At 47.2% G+C, this 26,789-nt stretch overlaps 1 protein-coding gene across 4 annotated transcripts in view; it reads right to left on the bottom strand.

The window, feature by feature from the left end:
- Positions 1 to 1,199: 1,199 nt before the first annotated feature.
- Positions 1,200 to 26,789, bottom strand: part of VIT (vitrin) — a 96,567-nt gene continuing 70,977 nt past the window's right edge. For 2 of the 4 annotated variants that reach the window (XM_059188648.1, XM_059188651.1), the window contains 6 exons: positions 25,541 to 25,603; positions 21,698 to 21,845; positions 9,354 to 9,457; positions 6,012 to 6,238; positions 4,007 to 4,520; positions 1,200 to 2,453 (listed from right to left, as the gene is read on the bottom strand). In XM_059188648.1, coding sequence (XP_059044631.1) covers positions 2,275 to 2,453; positions 4,007 to 4,520; positions 6,012 to 6,238; positions 9,354 to 9,457; positions 21,698 to 21,845; positions 25,541 to 25,603 — 1,235 coding nt within the window. In that variant the 3' untranslated portion in view covers positions 1,200 to 2,274. The remainder of the gene's footprint in view (positions 2,454 to 4,006; positions 4,521 to 6,011; positions 6,239 to 9,353; positions 9,458 to 21,697; positions 21,846 to 25,540; positions 25,604 to 26,789) is intronic. The other 2 variants (XM_059188649.1, XM_059188650.1) reach the window with 2 other exon arrangements.

The raw sequence follows: 26,789 nt of genomic DNA, 5'->3' as shown, positions 1-26,789 counted from the left end.
GTGAGCTCCTGGAAGCTTAGCCCTTTCTTGCGTCTCCTCCACTGCAACATCCAAGGGGAGGCTGCTGATTTTCAGGCCTAGGACGGGAAAGGCCTGCTCCTTGCCTCCTTTGCCTTTCTAATCTCCCTCCTTCCTTCCACAAAGTCCCCAGCTCCCGGGAAGGTTCATCCTTATCACCGCTGCCTTCTCCCAACTGGATCCCTTCTCATTCGCCGAAGACGGTGAAGCTGGGCTCACTTCTGCTCTCTCCATCCCGATTCCCACTGCCATCTGTGTGACTTGAACGTTCACTCAGACAACTCTGATGACCGCGCACCCCCCGGGTGCCTCAACTACCTCGGCTCTGATGCTCCTTTCCTCCGCGTGTGCGTGTGCACGCGCGTACACACACACACACACACACACACACACACACACACACTCTCTCTCAAATATTTGCTGACACCATGTAGACAATGGGCCCATTTAGTGAGGTTTCATTTGTCTTTAAAACTATGATACCTATAACTAGAGTGACCATATAATTTATTTTCCAAACAGGGACAATTTTGTGAATGAGAGAGGACACCAAAATAATTCAGATTGTATTACTTTTGGAAATACTTATTTATGACAAATTGGCTTTTGTATTAAGGCCCTTTACTTTTTGAATATAAAGTAATTATATTCAAAAGCTATTTTCCAAAATAAATTTTCCTTCAATTAAAACATTTACATGTCTACACTCAAAAGACATTGAAAAAAACTCTTTTGTACTGACTATCTGCATATTCAAAAACATAGGCAGAATAATTTTCCTTGTACTTATTTAAGTTCTTTTGTTTCTTAGCCAAATCTCTCACTAGTAGTGTGTGTCACTGGTATCTTTATAAAGAATTTCTTTTTTGAAAATAGTTTTTGTGTTTTGAAGTTTTTGAACAAATATATTTGCAGTCGCTTTTAAAGTAAAATTTATAGTTAATGAATTTGAAATTGCTGACACCTTTAACTGATTCTTCTCTGTAGACGTCAGTATTTTGAGCTGATAATACATTCTCCAGGTACTGAGAAGTGTGTCAGGCTTGAGGCAAATTCTGCTAAATGGATGATATCTTCCAATTCCTTCTGTAGATAGTTTGTCCCAAGTATTGGCAACAGGTATTGTCTTTTTGCCTCCGTTCATAGCAGCATCCTTTAACACACACTTTTAGAGAACGTGATTTGTCAAGGAAGTCACCTTTATTAATGATTCTTTCGAACACTCCCCCATCACACACAGATTTTGTATCCTGATAGATGAGTCCTTGGCAGAAGCTGGAAGTAAGAAGTGGTGCCCAACTAAGCCCCATCCCGGCTTATTTTAATGTAGCTATTAATGATAATATCTGATTAACAAGTGAAAAACATGGCGCAAATGCTCAAACTTGGACCCAGGGCAGCAGGCATGGACAGGGGCTCCTCTGTCCCACTGACCGCTCAGAAGTGGCTCCGTGGGCCTCCGTCCGTGGCAGCACAGCAGTATTGCCAGACGGCTCGTCAGTCATGCCACTCTTCAGGCTCCAGCCCCACGGACCCTAATTCCACAGCTCTCGGAATGGGGCCTGGCAACCAGCAGTGTAGTCTCCCAAGGGATTCTAGGCCAGATCACCTTTGTCCTCCAGGAACGTTCCTCAGCTGCTCCTAAAGCTACAGGATGCAGGCGCACAGTGATTCAGATAATCGAGAAGAGGGAGGCAAACCAGGAGTGGAGCTGCTGCTGCTGCACTTTGCACCCCCGTGGCTGTGTCGTGCCTGTGGGTCAGGACCGAGTACACAGCACCTGCTCTGCAGAATGGGACGAGCAGAGGGTCATCCTGCCAGAAAGCCTGTGAACACTCTCCACAACACGGTCAGAATGTCATCTTTTAAAACAATTAAGCAACTCCTATATTGTCACCATAACAATTAAATCTGTGAGGGTTACAGAATCCTAATTAGAAACAAAAATGGGGAGGAACCTTCAGAAAAATTCTAGCTAAGCCTGTCATAAGTTCTTTACTTTATTTATTTTGAAAACCATCATCAAAATGTAAATCCCCAGCACCCTCCAAATGATGTGTCATTTTCCCTCATTCTATACACCTATGATCACCTTTCTCCCTTCAAGCTTGGAAGTACACAAAACCACGCTGGCGAATAGGAACAGCACATCTGGGCACCAACCCCCCACGTGCCCTGCTCCCCCATAAAGTGTTGGGGGCCATCCCAGGGCCAGTAGGGCAAGCAGCATCGGCTGGTGCTTTACCTGCTCGGACTTCAGTTCCGAGGCTGTGAGTTGAACTCTGTGCAAATGTTCTGGATGACCTTGGGGACAAATTTGTGCAGGTTGTCAAACTCATCCACGAAGAAGGAGTGGTGGTTGGCAGGGTGAGTGGCGATGACTTCCAGCTCGTCCTGGGCGGCCCATGCGACACCTATTGCGTAGGTGATCACCCCTGTGGGGACAGAGTTCAGATGAAGCCGTTGTGCCCGAGGAGAGGACCGTGAACGAACCACTGCCTTTTCTTGCTCTGTTGGCTCTTGTGTCGGGATGCTAACAAATTCAGAATCAGAAATGTTCTCCAAAGCATAAACATCTACTCTATACCCACAGTCACAGAATGGATATAAACTATCTCATAGTAGGTTAGAATCTTTGGGAGGAAGAAACTCCAGACAAAATGGAGTAATAAATAAGATCTTCATGTCCATGGGCAGTCGAGGGGATGATATTTCAGGACCAGTGAAACTTGATGCCATGCAGATGACATCACATGGCATAGCCTGCTCTACCTGTGTGTAGAGTCAAACAAAATCTTAGAGAGTTTTATTTATATTTTTTAAAGATTTTATTTTATTTTTTAAAGATTTTATTTATTTATTTGACAGGCAGAGATTACAAGTAGGCAGAGCAGCAGGCAGAGAGAGAGAGAGGAGGAAGCAGGCTCCCTGCTGAGCAGAAAGCCCGATGCGGGACTCGATCCCAGGACTCTGGGATCATGACCTGAGCTGAAGGCAGAGGCTTAACCCACTGAGCCACCCAGGCACCCCTTATTTGATTTTTTAAAGGAATTTCCACACCCAATGTGGGACTCAAACTCACAACCCTGAGATCAAAAGTCTCACGCTCCACTGAGTGAGACAGCCAGGCTCCCCTCAGTTTTATTTTATTATTTTTTAAAGATTTATTTATTTGGGGGATGGAGAGGGGTAGAGGGGGATGAAGAGAGAAAATCTAAGCAGACTCCATGCTGAGCATGGAGCCCAAGATGGGACCCAATCTCACGACCTAGAGATCATCACCTGAGCTGAAACCAAGAGTCAGATAGTTAACTGACTGCATCGCCCAGGCAACCCTTCCCTCAGTTTTAAATGCATCAAAAGTGAGTTCAAGAACTTCCTAACTAAAAAAGTGGAATCAAATTACTTTGGGCTTAAAGGTGACTTTACAACCCGTAAAAATGCAATCTCCTTTCCAACATATATACCCTTGCACAAGGACTGGGAGAGATGGTGACCCAGCACGGGCTCCAGCATGGATGTGAAGACAGGTTTTCAAGATAAGGGAGTGACCAACAGAGCTGAATGCTGCAGGGGGGGGTCACATGACATTAAAACAAATATGAGTTCGTTGGATTTAGAAAAAACGAAGACATTGGTGGCTTGGTGAGAGCAGTTGCGGGGTGTAGGTGCCAAAGAAACCAAGTGAATTGCTATGAGTTGAGAGTGAAAAGTAAATGAAGATGTGGGCACAGCACACAGAGCTAACCCTTCCTGGAAGTTTGGCTGTAAAGAGAAGGAGGCAAGTGGGATGTGGAGCAGACGTGAAGCAGACTTCTTCCTTCTTTGCTGCTCAGAGAGGCCGGTAGTGTTTAACAACACCCCTAGTGTGTTCCCTGGGGTGTTGGACATTATTACGTGGTAGACAAAAGCAGAGCCTAGAAACACAGCCCCTTCCTCATCCCGCTGGCCCACCATGCCCCAGGAATGCTCAACAAAAGCAACTTACCCTTGTGATGGGCAACCATGGATGGTATGCGGACGTCGTCATAGGACCTCCCGTCAGTGATGAGGATCATTAACTTCCTCTTGTTGGGCTTGGACTTCTTGAAGAGCTGTTCCAGGGCATAGTTGATGGCAGCCCCCGTGCTGGTCCCACCGCTCCAGTAGCCCACCCTCTTGATGGCGTTGAGGATGTCGGCCTTGGTGCTGTGATCCTCAAATCCAAATTCCAGACGCTGCTCGTAGGTGTACTGCACCGCCCCGATCCGTGTATCTGTTTCTGAAATCTCAAACTCTTTGCTGATGTTGGCCACGAACTGGAGGACTGTGCGGAAGTTGCCCGTCCCCACGCTGCTGGAGCCGTCGATGACGAAGCCGATGTCGGCTGAGTTCCAGCAGGTCTTGCTGCAGGCCAGGCGGTCCGTGTCACAGATTCGCTTCAGCAGGGGCTGCACCGTCTTGTGGAGGCTGAACCAGCTCTGCACGTTGAGCGAGTAGAAGCCGTTTGTTCTGCACACAGCCTGCAAGACAGAGGGGAGGGGTACTCACCCGCTCGGGTGTCGAATTCTCCAGGCGGTCACCGTGACCCCACCCGCCAGGACAGGTGAAGAAAGAAGCAGACAGACTCTTGTTTTCTGCCCTCATCTTCCTACAGGTCTTTTTCTACCTTGGTCCACCCAGTCAGATGCTTGCTGGGGTCACCGCTGGACTCACTCTTACTCCCTCGGCTGGGTCTCTGCTTTAGGGGACGCAAATCCTCAGAGAGAGGTGAATCACTGGTTTCAGCCTCATGGTCATGCCTCTCTGGACCCCTAGGTCTGTTTGTGCTGGGAGCCGGCCATGAGATTGGCACCAGGGGCACCAGCATCTGAGAGGATTAAAGAGAGCTTCTGTTCTGCTCGGGAGAACAAGACACATGAGAAGTAGCTACAGGAATGTTTCCAGAGCAGCCCTGAGCCCCGCAACAAGGGCTCCCACACATGTGCCAGGAGTCACACTAGATGTTCTTGGAGAGCTTCTCTCGTGAATCTAACCCTATAAGGTGGACATAACCCCCCCTTCAAGAAGGACTAGACAGATGGGCCAACTGTGAAGGGACATCTGAGTCCCCAAGACTGGAGCACAGATCTCTCTGCCTTCAAAGCCCAGCTCTGTCCTCCAGACAAATGAATATTTATTGACTTGTGCCCAAGTATGTTCCAGAAAAACTTAAGGCAGCTGCAATAAACATGGAGCAAACTAGCCTCTGTGCTCTCAGAAGGGACCAGGCTTGTGTTCCTGAAGTGAAGCATGTCTCCTTGCTGCTGTCTCTCTGGGGTCACAGGGAGAGTCACAGACCTGGTGACTATACATGAAGCTGTAGAATTGACAATTTATTTTAAAACAAGAAATGACTTGAAACTGTCCTAGGAAATATTCTTAATTTCCTAGGAAATATCCTAGGAAATATTCTTAGGGCTGCAAAACCCTAAGAGGGGGGTTTATTAATCTTTCCATGGCCTTGGTATTATTTGAGATGAGTGTCCTGGCTGAGCTGAGCTCTTGGGGAGTCCCACCAGGCGCCGGCTGAGGTCATTGAGGGAGAGGGCAGTGGTGCTGGGTGTGGGCAGGAGACACTGGGCATGTCAGGACCACACATAGGGGCCCCAAGAGTAATGGGGGACCAGGGAGGGTTTGGAGCAGGGACCCCATAGGACTGGAAGAGCTCGGCATCAGTGCAAGTGGGCTTCACTGTGAAATCTACACCAAACTGGGGAGCCCTGAGAGGGAGACACACCAGAGTTGGAACGCTAGGATGCCCTCGGGAGGTGGCACTGGGAGCTGATGAGGTGTCCCGGGATGACTCTGGGTGACTCCAGGCTCCAGACTTACTAGCCCCTCCCTGGAGGCTTCCCTGCCTCCAAGTAAGCTCTATGTCCCTTTGAAGGCACAAGAACAGTCTCAATGGCTATCACAGCTGTGCAGAGTGAGTGGATGCTGACACCAGGCGGGTCCCTGGGGCGCTTCCGTACCTTATTCGAGAAGTTGGGCTCCGTCACGTACTGCTTCTCATTCTCAGTGGCACCTTCAACGGTGATGAAGAAAATGTTGATTCCTGACTCTCTTGCGAACCTCGAAGCCTCCTCCACCTTGTCCGTGGGCCAGCCGTCCACAATCACCACGGCCACGTTGGGAGCAGCGCCTCTGTTCCCATTGGCTTTGGAAAAGAAGTTCTTGGTCACGTAGGAGATGGCCCGGCCTGGAAGAAACAGAGAGCTTGTGCTTGCAGAGACTGTGATCACATGGATTAGAAATACAGGCAAGATCCCAGCGGCTTCCAGAGGGCCAGAAAAACCCTTTCATGCCCTTTGTGTGTTTGCTTCTCTTTTTCTTTTTTTTTTTTTTTAAACCACATTAACTGTTGTGAGGCATACAGTTCAGTGGTCCGACGCACACTTCCTTGATTGTCCATCTCCACCATTCGTTTCCCTCCCCCACTTCACGTCAGTCCTTTCATTTCTGATTCTCTGTTATTTAAAAAAAAGTCTTAGGGACCAGCAAACAGATGAGAAAGACTTTCATGGCAATAAGAGGGTCCCTTCGTTGCCTGGGTGCTGAAAGTGCACAAAGCCCTTTCCGGGAGTGTGGGGTAGGAGGCACTGGCTGGAGGGACAGGAGCCTCTTCTTGGCCTCCCGCCACTGGGGTTTGGCTAGCCCGGTGCTCCGGGAGCTGCAGCATGTGGGAGTCTGAAGGCCAAGTCAGTGGTGTCTTCTGTCCAGTTCCATGTGAGGGGCACGGGTCTGGCTGGCCAGGGAAGTGCGGTGCTCACTGAGAACTGAGGACTGTGTTCCAGCCTTGGCTGTGTGGACCCAGGCAGGTCACTCCAGATTTCCAGTTCAGCAGAAAGCCACAGTTGGGAGGTATAAGGGAGCTGCCAACATGGCTTTCCAAAGCACTTGTTTCACACCATCTAGGACCTCAGCAATTTTTCAATCAAGGAGGGGGAATAACTGTCCCAGTTGACTGGGTCTCTCCTAGGTTAAGTGCTGAAACCCCATATGCTCCTGGGTAAATTGGGAGGACCAGGTCACTGTAGAGTTAGCATAATTTCATATACAAGCAGGGCTCTTAACCCGGGTTCTCTGAACCCTTGTGAGGCATCGGGGGCGAGGGGTATATCCACAAAGCCCCTGAAATTACGTGCAGCAGTTTGTAAGTGTAATTATTTATTTAGGCTGAAGGGTACCTTTCAGGAGATTCTCAAAGGGGTCCTCAATCTAAAATCAATCTAAAGTCCTAAGACTTTAGGACTAATGTCATTACACTCAATGGTTTTTGGTTTTGGCCGGGATCCTGGCTCCGCGGGCTATAGTAATCTTAACCTATTAACTGAGAGGATCAAATAGTTACATATGCAGGAGCTGGAGAAATGTCTTGGAGACCCCACATGACCTGGCTGCACCGAGCACACCTATTCCAGGGAAAGAGCTGAGAACTGCCCTCACAGCCAATGGATAATGTCCCTGAAGGGGCAAGGCCCCCAGTAGTCCCCTCTGGCTGAATGTTAGATGCCTGTGAACAAAGCCCACCCCTAGCCTCACCCACACTTAAATCTGGAGGTCGTTGTCCATTAGTGCCCAACCCACACCCCAGCCCACCTTCCTGCATGTCCGGAAAGCGGAGATCAGAAATCTGGGAACCACATTGTTGAGACTCCCTTGCAGCTACAGCCTTGGAGTTGTGCTGATTTCATGAACTGAAGTGCAGTGCGATGAGATTTAGAAGATGGAAGCAAGGCAGAGACTCTGCTATTTCTGCTCCTGAGCCTCGGAGGGTCCTTGACCTCTCTGGGCGGTGCTGGAGGAACCCATGTCTGGTCTCTAGCTTTGTCGCCATGGAGGTGGGAGGGTACAGAACATGCATTTTGTGGTGTGAATGGAGCAGGCAAGGCCTGGTTTGGGGGATGACTGCTGTACCAGAAGCCTGCAGACTGTGGTGGCTTCCTGAGTCAGATTCCTGAAGAGGCTGTGCTGGCGGAATTGATAATGTGATTTTCTGATCTTGGAAGAGACAGCAGCTCCTTGTAGGTCCGTCTCCTGCAGATAGCCGTCAGAAGTCATCTCTCAAAGTTCAGCCTCGAGCTCATTCCTCAGCTCTTTTGATTATTCTCAAAACCATTTAGAACCTAGGAATAAATTCTTTTCTGCTTCAACCAGCTAAAATGGATCCTGTTCTCCAAACGCAAACCCTGATCAGGACAGGGCAGAGACAGAATATGTTATTTCCTGAAAAAGGTATATGATTTTAAGACACTACTCTAATCCCATCAAGGATATAGGGTGTCTTCTGAAGTTTCTGTTTTATTCCATGATCCATTACTGGAATGTCACTGATCTAAGTCTTCAATTAAAAACGAATGGGAAATCAACTCTATCATGTTTGCAACGAGGTGGTATTGATCTGGGGTCCGGAGAGCAGTGACTTGGCCGGTGTTTGGTTAGCATTTTTCAAAGGCTCTTCATTTGCCAGATACTACTATATTGGTCTACAGAAATGTACACTGTGGCGGGGAGGGAAATAATCAGATTTACAGTAACTTCAAAGATGTTCCTTCAAAGACAGTTCTGTGTGCATTACATGCCAACCCACCGCGGCTCACTTCTCCATTTCTTTGGATGTTGATGATTCAAAGAGGTTCCCTGAGAAGTAGACAGTCCTCCCAGTGCCCCCAAAACCAGACTACCATTTGTGAATTTGTACATTGGCATGGGCTCATTGGCAGCCTTTAAGCTTGGTTAGTGTGAAATTGTCTCCCAGTGCCTGGTGAGCTCCTGGTGAACTGGTAAAATGGTTTCTGGACCTGCCCCACTGGGGGCTAGACTTGGACTTCTGGTAAACCCGCCATCCCACCTCCTAGCCACCAAGGCTCAGACATCTCAAGAGACTCAGCTTGAAATGAAGAACCTGTCTCTCTTTGTACAGTTATCACTTTAACAGGAACTATTGGAAGAAGATCCCCAAGGAGTGCTGTGGAGCTTTCTGAATGGAATTGGCTATAATATTTAATGTTACGTAGTTGACAACTTCTAAGTTGATGACTCATCAGCCAATCAGGAAACAGTTATAATAGCTGTCCTGCTTGTCCCAAAGAAAGCTGCCAAGCCAAGATACCAAGCATGCTGGAACTCTCCCGCATGTGTGTGGTATTGATTCCTGCCCCTAAATTCATGATGATACTTTAGAAAAAAATACAGATATTAGGAGTCATTTCTTAATGGATTATTACTATTCTGCTGTACAGGATATTAGGAGACAAGCACACAGAGGGAACACTGTGGAAGCAAACAGAATCATCTGAATTCAGATTGCATACCTGCATTAGAAAGCCCTCCTCGCTGGGTGATTTTCTCTATGGCGGCCTTCAGATCCCGGGAATTCACGTGAGTCCTGAGGTTAAACTGGGCAGCGGGGTTGTCTCTTAAGAGTGAGAATGAGAAATAAAAATTAGCTGGAAAGTTATTATCTTTGGAGGAAAACAGAAATCAGATTTTATTCTTTTATATACAAATAGGAGGGAAGCTGCTTCAAAGTCCTTCAGCTGTGTTTTATAAAATGTCCCAATGTGGACAGAAGTAATGGTGTGATGGGAGGGTTGGGTCCTTCTCAGTGTGTATAGAGGAAAGTGGTCTTTTCCAAAACTTGGGGTTCTCGTTTTGATTGTGCTGCTTCCTCACTGTGTGGCCTTGGGCAGTCACTTAATTTCTCTGGGCTTCAGTTTCCTCATCGAGGTAAAAGCAAAGATCACAACACTCATATCGCTAAAGAACAGGATAATTGTCCAGTAGGATTTTGCAAATGTCAGTGTCTCCCCAGACTGTCCCAGACTCTCCTCTCCAGAGAGAAAATCCCAGCTGACAGCTACTCCCTGGTTTACCCCTACGCTGGAATTTTGTCTTAACTGTGACATTTAGGAGAAGACATTCCTTTATGTTTCATTTTATTGTTCCTGTGACTGGGTGAGAATATTCAAATCTTACCTAAAAGGTTAACATCTATTAACCAAAAGTTCAGTGGGAGAGGAGGTGGAGTAAATTAAGTAGAGAATCAGAATGAGAATCCTTCTCTAGAGAAGAGTGTCTGAGGGTGAGCTGGGGGATGGGCCTGGGGGCAGCTGAGCAGGGGGTGTGGATGTGCTTTATGACCAGGTGGGACGGGGGCCGGGAGGGAGGGGGGCTCTGTCAGGGGGGACGCACAGAAAAAACACATCTCACAGAGCACTGACATTTAGCCATGGGCGAGGCTTCGAGTGAGGGTGATCTCTAGGATCTCACGGGACCCTGCACTCCAGAAGAGCGTGCACGTGGTTCCCTGTTCTGATGCTGCCATCTTGAAATCCGTAATGTTTGCAAATAGGGCTGTGCACATTACGTAGCAGGTCATACCTGCGGGTGACTAAGCCTTCAAGGGAAGGGAGAAGCCTCTTTCTAAAAAGTAGCCTCCACACCCTGTGTGGAGTCCAATGTGGGGCTTGACCTCACCACGCTGAGATTTAGACCTGAGCTGAGATTCAGAGTGGGCTATGTCACCGACTGAGCCACCCAAGTGTCCCCACCCCCTCTTTTCTTTTCTTTTTTTTCTTTCTTTCTTTTATTTATTTATTTATTTTTTTTTGTGAGGGTAAAGACTTTTAAAAGCAGCCTTTCCACAAACACCAGGAGTAGATCTTGGGAGAAGCACCTTTCCACAAACACCAGGAGTAGTCTTGGGAGAAGCGCCTTTAGGCAGTTTAGGTGGCAAACCCAAGGGGACCTGCAGTGGATTCTTAGCAAGTCCTTTGGGGAACCTGGCCGTGTGGTCACCAGGAGGCCAGATCCCTAGGACTGAGAGGAGACATCTTCTGCCTCTCTCCCCACTTCCTCCCCTGCTCCATCCCCACTTTCTGAATTTTCCGGCTATCTCCAGGTGATCTCTATGGGAATAGAACTCCTGGAAGCTGGAAGTGTGACCCTCTGTCCTCCACGTTATTAGTAAATATGAGGGACAAAGGGTGGGTCGTGGACAAAACCAAAGTGAAATGCCCAGCAGGCATGCTTATCTCTGTGAGAGGGGACTAGAACCTGCAAGGACTGGCTCCCTTCGGGGAAGACAAGGAAAGTTTAAGAGAAGCTCAGGGAGATGGGTGTTGGGGCCAAACCCAACCAGATGAAATGCTACCAGATGAAAACTAAGGATTCAACAAAGACAAACAACAATGACAAAGCCGACTACAGAATGGGGAAACGTGGGTGTGTTAGCTGAGCCTGACCTTCCCCTCAGTCTGTGAGCAGGGTAAAGCCTCATGAACAGGGGTCTTAGTAACACAACCCCTGTTCATGTCACAGGGAAGAGAAATCACAGAGAAGGAGCTCTATTGCTTTCACACTTATATTTTCTTTCCTTCCTTCTTCAAAGACTCAAGGGCTTTCAGGTTCATACTCTTTACAGATCAATATCAGTGAATGCTGAACTTGGCCCCTAGCCATCAAGGCTCAGAACCTGGAGTCCATCTTTGCTCATCCTGGGGACTCTGGGTCCTTGTAGGTCCCTCTGTCCACCATCACTTGCTTTTATCCTTCCTCTGAATGTCTGCAGTGACCCTCTGAGTTCAGGCACCCTACTCCTTGCTGTTTCTATTGTAAGAGTCTCTATTTGGTCTCTTCTAAGCCAACTGTATGCATATCTTCTAAAACACCACCAACAACTCTTCCTTGGCTCAAAAATCATCAGAGGCTCCCATTCTTTAAAAAAGTCCCATCCATAATTTAATTCCAACCCATCATGTTCATATGGTGCTGTCTCAGACTCTCTCTCCAACCCCCCTCCCAATTCTCTCAGGATAGCCTATATTCTAGGCAGAAAGAGCTGCTATCTCCTGGTTTTCTAGCTTTGTGTCCTTGCTCATCAATCCCCTCACATCTGGAAGACCCAAAGTGTGCCCACCCTCCAGCTCCAGCTCCCTGTCGCCTGCCCTTCCCCCACTGAAAGCCTCCGCACCTGACTCTGCTTCTCTAACCCACACCACCTTACACAAGTGCATAGCACCTGCAGGCTCTCAGTGAATGGTACTGAAGGAACACACATTTCTTCTTTCTTCTGTGCATCTCTGCCTCTAATGCTGGCACTGTCCAGGGTGTATCTCCCTCATGCCTCCCTCTTCAGTGCGTGCACTTCATGGGAGAGCTCAGCGACTTCAGTCTCCTGGGCTTCAGAGACGCTCACATCGCCAACAGCTGTCCAGCGCACACTGGCGGGTCCTCGCTCTTGAACCCCAGATAGACGTAAAATGACTCCCATCCATCTCCAACCAGAATGCACTGGGTGGTGCCTGGAAGTGGTCCACAACCACCTCAGGTTTGATATTTCCAATACTGAAGTGGTATCTTCTGGATCAATTCCATCCAACCACCCATATTCCCTTCTGCATTCCTTCCTCACCCTGACTCACTGTCATCTCGCAGAATGCATCCTCTGGTTGCCTTCTGAGACCTTCTTCATCATATGCCATGACCTGTCAGACCAGCCTCTTAAATATTTCTCGTCTCTCTCGCATCCTTTCCAGGATTCCATCTTTACCTTCTTGAGCTATTGCTATAGCTTCCTAAATGGTCTTCCCAGAGCAGCCTGTGCAGGGGACCATTTATTCAATAAGCGGTCATGCTGATCAGAGGCAAATTAACCTGGGAGCTAAGAATACCTCTTCCAAGGGGCCTAATTTTGTATTTGTAATTTTGTGCCCTTTTTCTTAAAGGGACCCTCGAAGTACATAAGCTTCAGAGTAGCCAAAGTCTTGATCCTCCCTTGGTGACTAAGGAATATAAGCTTTTGGGGGCCTAAAAAATAAAGTATGAGTCGAGCCAAAACAAACAATATATTATTGGCTGTAAAATGAAAAATTGCAAAATTGATATTAATTGTAAGTATGTATTGTTAATAGTTATTGATATTGTTAATAGTAAGTATGTAATTGTCTACTAAACATAACACAATATCCACTTCATTCATTATAAAATATTAACTCATAAAACTTTATACATTTGAAAATGATCTGTGGGCTAGATTTTCTCCCTTGCAAGATTCCCTGAGTCTGTCTGATGATTGTGAAGAAATCATAGCTAATCATAAGGGGTTGCTCATACACAAATAACTTAAAAAACAAAAATATAATTTTTTTCCTAAAGTTTTTCCAGAAAAATGTATTTAAATGTCGAATTTAGTCACTTAGTCACATCTGTGGCATTCTCTGGAATGCTGCTCAGAAGGCTGTCTTAATATTGATCACTTTGCAGAGCAATCGATTACCTGTCTCTTTCCTGTACTGCATATACAGCCCAGTCTCCTTATTTGCAGTAGTTACGTTCTATAAAGTTGCTGCAAACATCAAATTAGCAAATACTGAGCCACTGCTCCTAGGGGAAGTACTAGCTTAGGTTCCTGTGGGCCTCTAGTCATGACATTTTCATCAGTATGTCGATATATAAACTTGTTTTATGTACATTTTTGTTGGAAGACACCTAACTTAATGTATATTTCTTATAAATAATCACATGCAATATTTCTGTTTAATAATACAGCAGCTGAGAACGGTTTAACAGCTTTCTGACCCTAGGTAATGTCACTATAAATTTCTTCGGCTCTTAGCCTCACAATGCCATCCATTGCGTTTTGTTTTGTTTTGTTTTTTTCACATCAGTTGTCACTTCATGAATTCATAAGTTCACCTACTTTTTCGTAGCTTCATCAGGCATTCTAGTTATTACTTTGTCACTTTCCAGAGCAGAATCACATATAGATCAGTGATCTTCCTTTCCTTTTCGGAAAGCACCGAATCATTGGTTCATTGACATTGAACTCATGCCTGAAGAAAACTTACTGAGTAGGGGCTGTTTCTCCATAAGCACCTCCTAGCCATTCTTGTGCTTGTAAGACTTGAAAGCATTCCAGCAGTATACTTGGGGGCCATTTAAAATAGTGAAATCATCAATGGAAAGCACAAAAATAGGAAAAACGTGGCGCTAAATAGATTGCAACGAAGAGACTTGTTCACAGTAGGGCTGCTGAAGCAGGAAGGCAGGGCATTGCCCTGTTCGACCTTGGCTGGGACTGTGGGTCAAGCAGCTCAAATCCCATCCCCTTGCTGTGCTAGTCTGCAGATGGCTCTACACGTGCCTTGAGAATTTGCTTGCAAATATGGAAGCCACAAGTCATGAAGATCGACTGTTACCTATTTGAGAACAGGCTCCCTGTCTTAGTGTTTCCTATCCCTTGTATTTAGCATACAGGGGATTAAATAGGTAATTATGGGATAAATAAATGGAGAAAGCTCAAATGTCCTCTCCTTTCTTGGATCACCCTTCCTGGAGTTGAACACTCTGTTTCTCAGCTCCACACTGATCTTTGTCTTCCTTTATTACATCACAGAGATGGATGAATCCATCTACCGAGACAGACAGATGAGCTATTCATATACCCAATGAATAGATGCTTTTAATTTTATTTAATGTTATTTCTTTTAAAAATATTGCCTCCCTTACTAGATGGTGAAGTCCTAACGAACACAATCTCTATCACATTTGTTGATTTATTTTTATTGGACTGAAAATTTGGATCAGAGGATCTCTGAAACTCTCCTGTTGCTAAAATTATTAGGGAGGGGCAAAGCTACTGAGCCATTCATCAAGGGACTTACAGACAAATGTAATCAAACCACTTAGAAGAATTTTACATTGTATCCCCTGCAAATGACATAGAGCTTAGTGCATGGTAAATATTCAATAAATCTTTGTTAAATTGAAATTAAATCATAGGAATGAATGATACATTTGTAACTAAAAACTGGAGCAGCTCTTGGTACCAGAACACATGGGTGTGTGTATCCTTTTTCAGGGTCTAAGGGCTGGTGGCCTGACACCCTCGCCAGGTTCCTTTTCAGAGACAGAGACTAGTTAAAAAGTTCAGCTATATTTCTATCTAAACAAACGTCTAATTTATAATTTTACTATAAGATCTCAATAAAGGAAAACCTTTTTCTTCCCCTCAGCGATATCAGTGATTTCCTTTGAAACTAAGAGAAGAAAGCAAATGAAGTTCTATAGCTCAAGGAGGAAAGAACCAATTGTACTGTTTGATGCAACAGGAAATGACTCCCCTGTGAGCGTTAAGAAGCAAGAAGAATGCCTGTCAGAAATGGTCCCTTGTGATCCTGAGGAAAGCTCGGCACCTGGGGAACAGGGCACAGGGACAGATGTCATTGTGTCCAGGCCTCCCTGAAGGTAAAATTCACCTGAGGCACCTGTTCAAGTCTTGAGACACCAGATCTCATCCTGGCAGCAGCTCTCATCAGTAGGTCTATACTGGAGGTGGGCATCTTTGTTTGTTTGTTTTAAACAAGGGATCCAGGTGAATCCTATGCTTAGCAAAGTTGGGGAAGCTCTGGAGTCTGGAAGACTTCTACGGCCCCTTCAGTTAAAGCCCCAGGGGCTCCTGTGTTAGCCCAGGTACTTGGAGCTACACTGTGTGAGCCTCTCACACAAGTTCTCCGCCAGCAGAGACATACTGATGGCTCAGCTCTCCTGTAGTGCCAGCTTTTCAAAATGGTTTCCTCCCACAAGGCATCACCTGAGGTTACAATAAAATCACCTGACTATATTGAATCTTCTCATTTTCTTAAATGCTAAAATGTGATGATTTAGGGGCTTAGTCCCTGAGATGAACCATGCCTGTGGAATCAGGAGCATGCTCTAGGGTGACCTTGGCTACCCAAGGTCATGCCAGGAGCTGCAGGCTGGGTGGCAGACACATTCCTTCAGTGCATTGCCAGGCTCTGAATGAAATGAGTTTGCCCCCAGTCCCTCAGAGGACCGAGCATCTCCAGCCACCCCCGTGGCCTGGGCCAACCTGCTGGAGACTTGGTACAACTAGCCCCTTTGGAAAGGACACTGGTCCTACATTTCCTAGGACCCGAGGTGGGAAGCAGGGTCTTATAATCAAATTTTGTTTCTAGATGAAATTTTTTTTGTAATTAATAACAAGAATTCAATGCATCCACCAAAAAGTAGAAAATTAACCTGTATAATTTCCTGCGGGGGGGGAAATGCGGACCTGCTGTGTGGTGATCTGAGAGAGACCCTGGAACACACAGACTTGTCTGTACCCGCGTCACAGGGCTCAGAAGCCCCGCACCACGGGATGTCTGCAACAGACACCGCGGCTGGCATTTCCTGACCCTGGGCCTGGGCCCGACCACCCGGGGATAGATTGGAAATGTAGGTTCTGATTCTATAGTCCAGAGTGAGGTCTGAGGGTCTGCCTTTCTAAGAACCTCCCATTTGAAACCGTGGATCGATCACACGTGGAGTAGCAATGCCTTGGGGCGATGCTGGAAGAATCAAGAAAATCAGCAGGGGGCTGTCAGCGGTAAGAGGACAGAGGAGAACCCGTGAGAAGTCTGGACAGGGCATGAGAAAGGCTGAGAAAGGGAGGAGGAGGAGGAGCGGGGGGAGGAGTCACCGGATGACAGTGCAGGCCCGTGGGAATCGCTGTGCCCACCCGCCCCGCCTGCACCATGGGATCGCCTGGGAGCTCCAAAACTTAACGATGCCTGCGTCCCACGCTCAGAAATTCTGATTTAATCGAACTGAGGTGTGGTCTGGGAATTGGGACTTTCAAAAGCTCCCCAAGTGGTTCTAATGTGCACTGAGGTGGCCATCTGCTTTTCTAGCAGAATGTTCTAGGGACCGAGGGGGTGTAGGGAGGACGATCTCAGGGGAGCCCTGCGATAAGCCCAGGCAGTGGGAGGCGGAGGCGGAAGGGGAGCTGGTGAGTGGAAGCCTAGCGCAGTCCTTGTTTTATTTGTACCTCCGGGAGGACTCAGAGGGGAGGAAGAGAAAAAGCACAGGAGTTTTGGGTAAATGTTATTCATGGCTCACTCAGCCTTGAGACTGTGTGCCTGAGGAGTGTGGCTCAAGGGCTCACCTGCCCGTCTCTTCGAGCAGAGGATAGAGGTACCACTGTCTGTGCCATTGGGCCCCAGAGAGCCGATGACAGGCAGCTGTTCTGAGATCCTGTTAGTTTCTGGAAAGGCAGTGGGGGACACAAGAAGAAGACTGGGGCAGACATTGGAGGGATCTGGGCTCTAGGAACCAACTTGTAGGAAGCTGAGCTCTCTCTTAACCTCTTGGCAACAGAAGGGAATTACACACTAAAATATCAGCTCCTGGGTATTTACCAGATACTGGTTTCATAAGTCTGGAATGGGCATCAACATTTTAAAAGCTCCCTAGGTAATGCCAGTGTGAATTCAGGACCTTATTGCACTGAGCCCATGGAGCTGTGTCTCAGGCTCCAGTCCTGCCCGCACCTCCTTTGCTGCAGTCTTAAGAGAATGTGCCAGAATGTATAGTTTCCTCTTTCTGCGGCAAGAAATGACCATAAACCTAGTGGCTTAAACACTCCTTAGCCTTACAGTTCCAGAGGTCATGTCATGTCTGTCGTAGGTCTCTCTGGAAGGGCTGTGTCCCTCCTGGAGGCTTTGGGGTAGGGGTAGGGGTGGGTCCATTTCCTTGTCTTTTCTGTCTTCTAGAGGCTGCTTGCATTCCTTGCTCATGGCTCCCTTCCTCCATCTTCAAAGCCAGCAGTTGACTATCCCTGACCATTCTCCAGTCCGATATTTCTCCGACTGATAGCAGGGAAAGTTTCTCTGCTTTTAAGGTCTTGTGGGATTAGATTGGGACACTGGATAATCCAGGATAATCTCCCCATCTCAAGGTCCTTAACTTTAATCACTAGATGTGCACAGAGTCCCTTTTGCCATGTAAGGCAACGCATTCACAGGTTTCAGGGATTCAGAGGTGGGTAAGTTTGGGAGCCGCTCTTCTGCCTACATGCCTGTCCTGACACTTGTTCTTTCCTCCACTCTGACTGTCCCCCACACGGGGGCTCAGCCAATCCCCAGGAGGACTCTGGGCATCCTTCCTTCTGGGAGGGAGAGCTGCTGAGTGTCTGACTGCAGCTTCTCAGTCCAGAGCCAAGAGGTCAGTGGAGGAAGCCCACCCCTGAGCCACTTTCCAAAACACTGGGCAGCTGTGGGAGAACCATGAGCAAAGAAAGTCAATTTCATTTTGAAATGAAGAAAAAACAACATTTTGCTTTGCTCTATAACTGTTTTCCAACTCTTGATATTCTAGGGTTGATTACAGACTTCAAAAGAATGTGTGCAATTCTATTCTATTTATCCTGACACTGGAGACTAAAACAAAATCATCTGGAAGGTCAGGGGCACTTAGCACCCATGGCCCCTGGCGGCCGTGAAACTGCAAGCAGCTTGGCTTCATTCATTCTGCGGACTAGAGTTCACCTAAGAGCTACTTGTTCTGCTTGTCCTTTCACTCAGCCTTTCCGTGTTCCCCTTGGTATTAAGTGCGATCATGAGCCTGTTGACTGTGTACTTCACTATTAGAGCTCCTGCGCCAGATGGGGGCGCAGTCCTTGGCTTTTAGTCTAAGGACAGCGTTTCCGTCCTCACCATGGTGGAAAGCCTCAATTATCATTAGCTTTTTGGGCAGATGAGCCAAGTCTTCTCTTTGAAGTCAATTCTGTTTGCCATTTTAGGAATTAACCCAAGATTTAATATTTGCCCTCTCCCCAGGTCACGCATTTGGCTCTGTGTTCTTGGGAAAGTCACTCAACCTCTCTGAAGGCAGCACTGGCCTCTCCTTGAAGGTCTCATTCTTGATGGACCGGTCATTTCTTTTAGAGCCTCACTTCCTCTCTATAACATGAGGGGGTAGAAGCAGGAGCTTTCTGTGGCCCCAAGGCTCTGTGATTCTGAGAGAGCAGGGCTGATCCCCGTGATGGTAAGGTGGGCACTGAAATCTGGTGAGAACCCAAAACACCGGAAGCATCAGATTCCCAACCGGCCATCGGCTCTTCCTGCTTTTCCTTTTCCAGAATCACAGGCCCTCCATCTGCATCCCCTCCCCCTTCCTCCCCCTTCCTCCCCTTTCCTGCCCCTTCCCTTTCTGCCATGCACTAAGACCTTTTGGTAAAGAAAGGATTGGAGGGAGCCCTTCAGGGAGGAAGCCGGGCGGCTGAAATCAAAAGCACTTCCAGCTGGGCACGCAGATTTCCCCTTGTGCCTCATCACACCCTTCTTATGCCGCCCTCCAGTTTATTGTGCTCCCCACATGCCACTGAAGGGTGCACCACCTCCAAGCAAAACCTCATGGTTCACCCCCCCAACAGGAACCAAGGCTGGAAGGAAGGGAGAAGCGGCTCACGTAGCCCCATCAGCCCAGCATTCATTTATCGGGTGTCTCCCGAGTACAGAGCCAGTCACTGAATCAGAGGACGTCAGGCTGGGAGAGCACTAACAGGTCATCCCAGCCACCCCTAGCATTGTGCGGAGGGCAGTGCACCCATGGAGAGGTGAAAGCACCTGCTTCGGGTCACCCAGCAGCGCTCAGGCCAGAATTCAAGCTACGCCGCCACCAGCTCCTCCTGCTTTCCACAGCACCCTGTGGCTTAAGGAAGGTGCCAATGACGGAGTAGCTTCTATGAGCATGAATTTAAGGAGAACAGACACCATTTCTCTGAAGCGCTCCAAATTAACAGGACCCAGGATGCAGAAAAGACGAAGCGCAAGGCCTTTTTAGAAAGTGAAATTGGAAAAGCGTGGAGGTAACTCTCTCCTGCAAATGGTGATTGCATTAGGAAAATGTAGGGGAAATGCTCCTCTGGGCAGGGGAGGAGACTTTCCTGAATTGGTTTTCCTTCCTTGCAACATTGGCTCATTCATCCGCCTTCTCACTGGCACACACACTATTCTCCTGCCGTTTTTCTTTTCCTTGACAAATTTATTACCTTATTTTCATATTACACTATAAACTTTGGTATACACAGCTTTTAAAGCAGCTATTTTTAATGCAAGATGACACACCAAGCTTTGAACCCCCCAATAAAACTGACCGGGGACATCTGGTACTAAAATGCTTACATTTCCTCCCCAGAGAAGCCTACTCTCTGTTTGCTATCTTTAAAAAATAATGTAGGAATGAAAATAGGCTGACATTTTGAAAACAAGAAAAAAAAACCTTATTTTTCTACTTCAAGTTGAAGTCTTCAAGACAGAGCCTTTGACATCGAAAGTTGACATTTGTAGCAATTAGTTATTTTCATCTCTTTGACTCTGACTATATACAAGTGCTGGGTAACTCATCCACTAATTTTTCTTCACAGGAACAGGAGGTAGTACTATATGTGTTATTGGGACTTAATGTTAAAAGTACAAATGTTATACGTTCTTATGAAAATAAAGGGGTTTTGATTATTTCTTTTGACAGTTCAAAGATCAGCACTCTAGGTAGGGCCTTTGATAGAACAGCCTTGGTTAAAATACTGCCCCTGGAGATCCTTGGAAAATTTTGAAGGATCTGATGGCACTCTGATTGTTGTCAGGTATACATGATTTTACTTTTTGGGAATGCGGGAGGCAAATAAGCTGGGGCTGCGGCTCCTTGGCAAGAAGCACTAAAGGTCTATGTTAGTTTCCCTTGCTAAGGTTAAGGTGAAGAAGTGTGGGGGGGGAGGGGTCGTATTGCGCTCGAGGGTCCTTTGTGGAAAGTGAGACCATTATCCTGTCCTTAATGGTTTCTGGTCAAAAGTCCACCTATCATTTGATAGATTTGAGATCTGTGCTTGTTTTCGCTTTCGATGGTTTGCTTATCATCTGTCAACATCTGTATATCTGCTTTAGGGAGAAACCTATTATTATGAAACAAGATTGACCCCCAATACGAGAAAAGGTTGAGCCTGGGTGTCAGTATGAATGTCCAATTTCTACTCTAACTAGAATAATAGAATGGACTGGGGACAGTCACCTGGTGATCAGCTGAGTGATAGAGGCCACCCCTTCCCCCGGCCCAGTCTTCCCCATTGCCTGGTGACCTTTTCCAGGACCAGCACAGAGGCCTAAGGTCATATGGAGAAAAGAGAAAGGTCAACCTACAGCACTGTATTTTCCAGGCATCTTATCTGTAGGTGGACAGAGCACAGGGTGCAGTCCACTTCTTGACCTACAGAAAAGGAAACTGAGATCAGAGCGGTGAAGCCCTCTCTCAAGGCCACATAGCTTGTTACTGGTTGAGCTAAGACTTGAATCCAGCTCTCCTCATACCCAAATAAATATTCTCTGTACCAATCCTGAGTGCAAATGCCATTTACTCCCAAGTGTTCATTAAGCTGTCCTTCCTTTCTGGAAGAGTCAGATTTCTTTCTTTCTTTCTTTCTTTCTTTCTTTCTTTCTTTCTTTCTTCCTTCCTTCCTTTCTTTTTTTTTTTTTTTTTAAGATTTTTGTTTATTTATTTGACAGACAGAGATCATAAGTAGGCAGAGAGAGAGGAAGGGAAGCAGGCTCCCTGCGGAGCAGAGAGCCAGATGCGGGGCTCAGTCCCATGACCCTGAGATCATGACCTGAGCTGAAGGCAGAGGCCTTAACCCACTGAGCCACCCAGGTGCCTCGAAGAGTCAGATTTCTTAAATGGCACTGCCTTGTTTCTATTTCTTTCATTTACATTTGTATTAAGGAAGAGAATGAATTTGGGCTGTAGGCTGTGTTGGTATTATTTGTGGCATAAGATTCAGCATGCAACATCCCTCGGTTTCTGGATTAAGAACGGCACTCACCCATACTGAACAACGCCCATCAGTGGACCGCCAGGGCCAATGTCAAGAGCTTGGGCAACATCAGCCAGGAACTGCTTTTGGATTCGGAATCGGCGTTTGCCAATGCTTGAGCTCCCATCAATTAAAAACGACAAGTCAACTTTGCAGTCTGAGGAATGGAAAAGGGCTCTGTTACTCTGATGATCTCTCATTGCATTAACCCGGGCGCTCTCTTCTCTCTTCCCCCGTGAGAGCCCCCTGAGACTCCAGTGCAGAGAAAGTAAAAAGTAGTGGCAAGATGCAGAGTATATTCACTTATTTAAAATCATAGCAGATTTTCACCGGGCACTTGGGCTAGCACTTATTTCTATAACGGCTTTAGAATTCTCTGTATCAGCTACACCTAGAGCCTTCAGAAGACATGGCCTCCCGGTCAAGTGTGGGAGAGCTCTGAGGATGGTTTCCTCGGCTCAGACGCCATCAGTGCAGACCCTTCAATGTAGAATTCACCGAGACTGAGTCTCAGGAGCTCCTGGTCTCTTACCCTTATTTTAATTTTGTAGAATTATGTGTTGGCTTTTTATAAAGGTGTGAAAAGATCTGCAAGGCCAGTGCTGGGTCGAGGGGGTGGGTGGGGGGAGGGGTAGGCAGGAATGATAGAATGGTTGCCTCACTTCCCCGGGTGAGGCAACCATAGAATTACCCACATGTATCTACATATCTCAGGACTTGTCTGTAGCAGTCTTTGCATTTTTTCCTTGCTTTCAGTTGTGATAGAGACGAGGACAGTCCTTCTGGCTGGCATCTCTGGACCTCTGTGCGTACATGAAGGCTTTGAAGGAGGTGAGGGGCTAAAGCTCTTCTCAACCTTTCAAATGCTGCTGCAGTTGGTGGAAAGCCGCATAAACTAATAGTGTCTTCTTTGTGCTCGACTGATATTATATCATCTTAATATGAAAAAGCTGATTATCCAATATGATCAGTTCTTATTGGGAGGTATATATCCCTTTGATTGGTTAGAAAAAAGGGGGGAGGTGAAATGAATCGTTGAACAACTGTCATGTGGGAGACAAAAATATTTCAAAACAGAGTTCCATGGGAGGAAAAAAAGAGAGAAGGACAGTAAAGCTAGGAATTTCTGGGCTGGAGTACCCACGAGGACACGCGGGCTAGTGTTGTCCTTCATGCTTGGGTGTGCAGCTGCCTGGACAAACCAGGATCTCCCTAGGCTGCTGCAGGATCACCCACAAGGCCACTCTTAGGCTCTCTTCTCTCCAACGCATGTTGCATTGCTTCCATGTGACCAGGGTCATCCCGTTCCCTAGGAGGAGATCAGTAGGCAGGGAGGGATGTATGTATATATTAAACGAGAGCAAGAAACGAACATGAGTTGACCCCGTGTTATGCAGAATCTATGAGAGATATTTATGAAAGAGTGATACTACAGAATTGGCAGGTTAAGGAAAAAATGATATCTGAGAATTTGCTTCAATCATCATCTTGCACTGGCCCATGGCAATGAAAGCCAGAGGAGAAGTGGGCGATGACAGGGACCTCTCTGGGCCTGGCTGACTCTGCTCCATCTGGAATTAGTGCCGTGGCTTATTAGTGGATCTAGTAAACTCTTATTTCCTGTCTGCCTGGGCATTTAGTGCCTGCCAACTCTTCCTGTTCAGCTGTCTTCCCCTGTGCTTTGCTGCCCCAAAACTGCCTATGCCAAAGCATGATCCTTGAGATGAAGATTGGAAGAATCAAAGAAAAGCAAGAAGTGAGGCTTAAAGATACTGCAGAAGGCTGGGGAAAAGCAGAAGAGAAGCAGAACTGTTCTCAGTCTTGGATGTTGTACCCCTCGTGGGGCCTACCCCTTTTCTCCTGCGTCCGAGCTGGCAATGAGAATTATTGCCAGCAGGTGGCAGTGGTGCTCTTTGGGCCTTCCCCCTCACCGCGGCTGTGGTCTGCTAGAAATCAGGATTCCCAGGCTCTACCCAGACCTGCAGAATCAGATCCCCATTCTAACAAGATCTCCTGGTGAACTGTGTGCACATGAAAGTTTGAGAAGGGCTCCTGGACAGGGGTTTTTCTTCCAGCTGTCAGCAGATTAGTTCAGTATGCCTTTTAAAATGAAAACCTTTTTTTTTTTTTAAATAACTTAATTAGAATAAGGCCCAACGGTGATTATCTTTGTAAATAAATAAAGCACATGGATTTTGAGTCTCTGTTTTGCTTCTTCATAGACAATTTTTTTCTTATTTCTTACATCTTGAACCGTGCTCAGAGTTGAAGTGTTCATTTGATAGCTGGGTTTTAAGAAGTTGAGATGTTCTCTATTGGTTTGGCTCTCTTTACTCACTACCCTGATGGCTGACATTGGAATCACCTGTGCTCTCCATTTCCCAAGATGCTTTAATGATCATGGTTTCAGCTCTGCGAGTGCGCTCCCTGAGACCTAGTGGCCTCCTCGTACGGAGATGAAAACATGCCGATAGGAAGATGACATCAATGCTACAGGACAGAATTGAGTCACTAAACGTTCAGCATGACCAATTTATTCTTATCACAGAGGACAGAGGTTGGAGGACAAGGAAAAAAAGGTAAGGTAGAGTACAGAAATCAATCTACCAATTTTCTTAATTGCTTTGTTTTTCTTCAACATGATATGATTTTATAGGTGAATGCTTTGTGCTGTCCAATGCGTTAGGCCAGTGTTTCTTAACCATGGACATATATGAGAGTTGCCTATGAAGCTTCAACAAAGAGGGATGCCCAGGAATCCCTCTGAGTTGTGCTTTTCAAGGTTTGATGTGCAAAGAAATCACTTGATTCGGTAGGTCTGAGAGAGAGAGAGATTTTGCATTCCTATCAAGCCCGCAGGTGATGATGATATAGTCAGTGCGTACCCTGAGTAGCAAGACCTAGGGTGAGGCAGATTCAGTAGGTATGAACCAGGAACCAGGCATCTTGAGTTTTTTAAAACGTCTTCAGGTGATTCTCCTACATAGCTGGGTTGGGACTCCCAGCCCACGGGTGGCTGACCTGCCACGACAGTCTGAGGGAATCAATCTGTGGGGGACCTCCCCAGCCTGCGACCCTCAGCTGCCTCTGGGTTTTCCTCTTTTCGCCTGACCCTTCCTGGTATCTTCAGGTGCTTCTCCTCCACCTATTTAGTGCTGAAGTTCTCCAGGTATAAGCCCTCTGGTTTCCCCAGGTCACCTTTCCTGTTTTCAAGACCTTGGTTTTGAATCCTAGCTCATCACCTTCCAACTCTGAATTCCCAGATGGGGTGCTCCTTCTCAAGTCGGCTATGGGTAGTCAACTGTCTACCAGACCGAAGGTCTTATGGGAGATGGAGGGCGGAAAGGCTCTCCCTGCCCCCACCAGCCCCACCCTACTGGTCCTCATGGCCCCGCCCATTAGCCCAGCCGCTCAAATCGTCTTCGTCAGTTTCCTCACTCACACCTCTTCTCCAACGCTCTAGATTCTTCCTTCTCAGTCTCCTGAATCTGCCTATTTCTCCCCATTTCCACCTCCAGCTCAGAGCTCTGTCTGCCCCCCTGTCCACTGGGGCCACTGACCCTGCCGGCAAGCGGGTCTCTTCCTGTACCCCCTCCTTTGTCTCCCCTTCCCACCACCCCCCCCCCCGTTGCCATGGTGTTGTTGAAAAAAAAAATCCGATCCTCTCCACCTCGTGCACACAGTTTAAATCCTCCATAAGCTTCCCTTTCCCCTTAGAACCAAGTGGCAGGAGAGAGGAGATGAATAGATCCAGGGTGAGGGAGAAGCGGGTTCGGGTGGGAGTGAGTGCGGGGAGAGGGAGGAGCTCGGATGTCACAGCCACTATGGGTTTCCAGTCGTCAGTTCACTTACTTGGATCTCCCTGGGATACTGGCTCCAAAGACTGTGTGCTTAATTCTTCTTTTGGAACAAATCCTGGAAAGAACAGTAAAACTTTTGGTGACTTACAAGAACAGGAAGCATCTGGCCTTACCCCAGGGATGGGGACATCATGGATATTCACATCCAGTTTGGGGTTGGGGGAGGCTTGGCTTAAGGCTGACTGTGCTCTTCTCCACACTGCGCCCCACTTCAGAGGTAAGAACGAATTACTGACAGCCTACTAATGACACGGGACTCTCCTGGGTGCTCAGGCAGTTTGAAGTCACAAGACCTAGGTCTGCTCCCTACTGCCTGTTAACTGAGTCTATCTGAGCCTTAGTTTCCTTATCTGCAAGAAGGAAGCACTTGGCCAGTGTAAATTATCCCTCTGTAAAATTCTGAAGATCTTAAGGTCAGGGCATGTGTCTTGCTCATCTTGGAAACTTTCACTGTTGCCTATCACGTGTGGGTCCTTGGTCAACATTTGGTGGTTGAGTCAATGAACCAAGATAGGAGAGACACATGGAAATCTAATGGGGGGTAGATATAGACTGAGAGGGGACCTAAGATCCGCAGGAACGCAAACAAATAAGAGGGTCCAGAGAGTAACCCCTCCCCTCCACAGCCTGAGATTAGAGGTAAAGCTGCAAAAGGGTTTTGTGCTTTGAGAATATGTGTGTGTGTGTGTGATTTCAGGCTCGGGAGTTTTCTCTAGAGCCATTTACATGGGAGCCAAGTTCACACATGTATCATTTAAGGGATCGAAGACAATCAGTGCGAATCTTCTCAGGCTCTGGAAGGCCAGTGCATTTCTCAGGCAGCACCAGAAGTTGGTCAGTTGGTCTCCCTGTTTTCGGGAGGCCCAGGAGTGCCCTCCCAGAGGCTCTGGCAGAGGAGGAAGGTGCTGGGGGCCCCGCTCGCTCTTGGCTGTGGTGAGCTTTCTCTAGGCTTGTTAGTTTTTCCAATTTGCCGAGCACATGATTTCATCTTTCCATGAAAGGTCAGTCTGCTCATCCCACTTCCTCGCATCATTTTAAAGATTCGCTTTGGGTGTCTAACGGCATTTCTCAGCCAGGAGCCTCTCAGGGGAACGGTCCGAGGCTCCACGTTGGAGGGAGAAGGGAAGAAACGAGAGGCCCGCGTCCTTCCTCCACCCCATCTCTCCCTCCCAGTAAAATCTGCCCTCAGACCGAGAGCTGGGTTTGCTGTGGGGAGTCTGGAACACTTAATTCAGTGAACA

The sequence above is a fragment of the Mustela lutreola genome, chromosome 9 (assembly GCF_030435805.1).
Source record: "Mustela lutreola isolate mMusLut2 chromosome 9, mMusLut2.pri, whole genome shotgun sequence".
NCBI lineage: Eukaryota > Metazoa > Chordata > Mammalia > Carnivora > Mustelidae > Mustela > Mustela lutreola.
The sequence above is the reverse complement of the archived record's forward strand: the minus strand, read 5'-3'. Positions and strand labels throughout refer to the sequence as shown.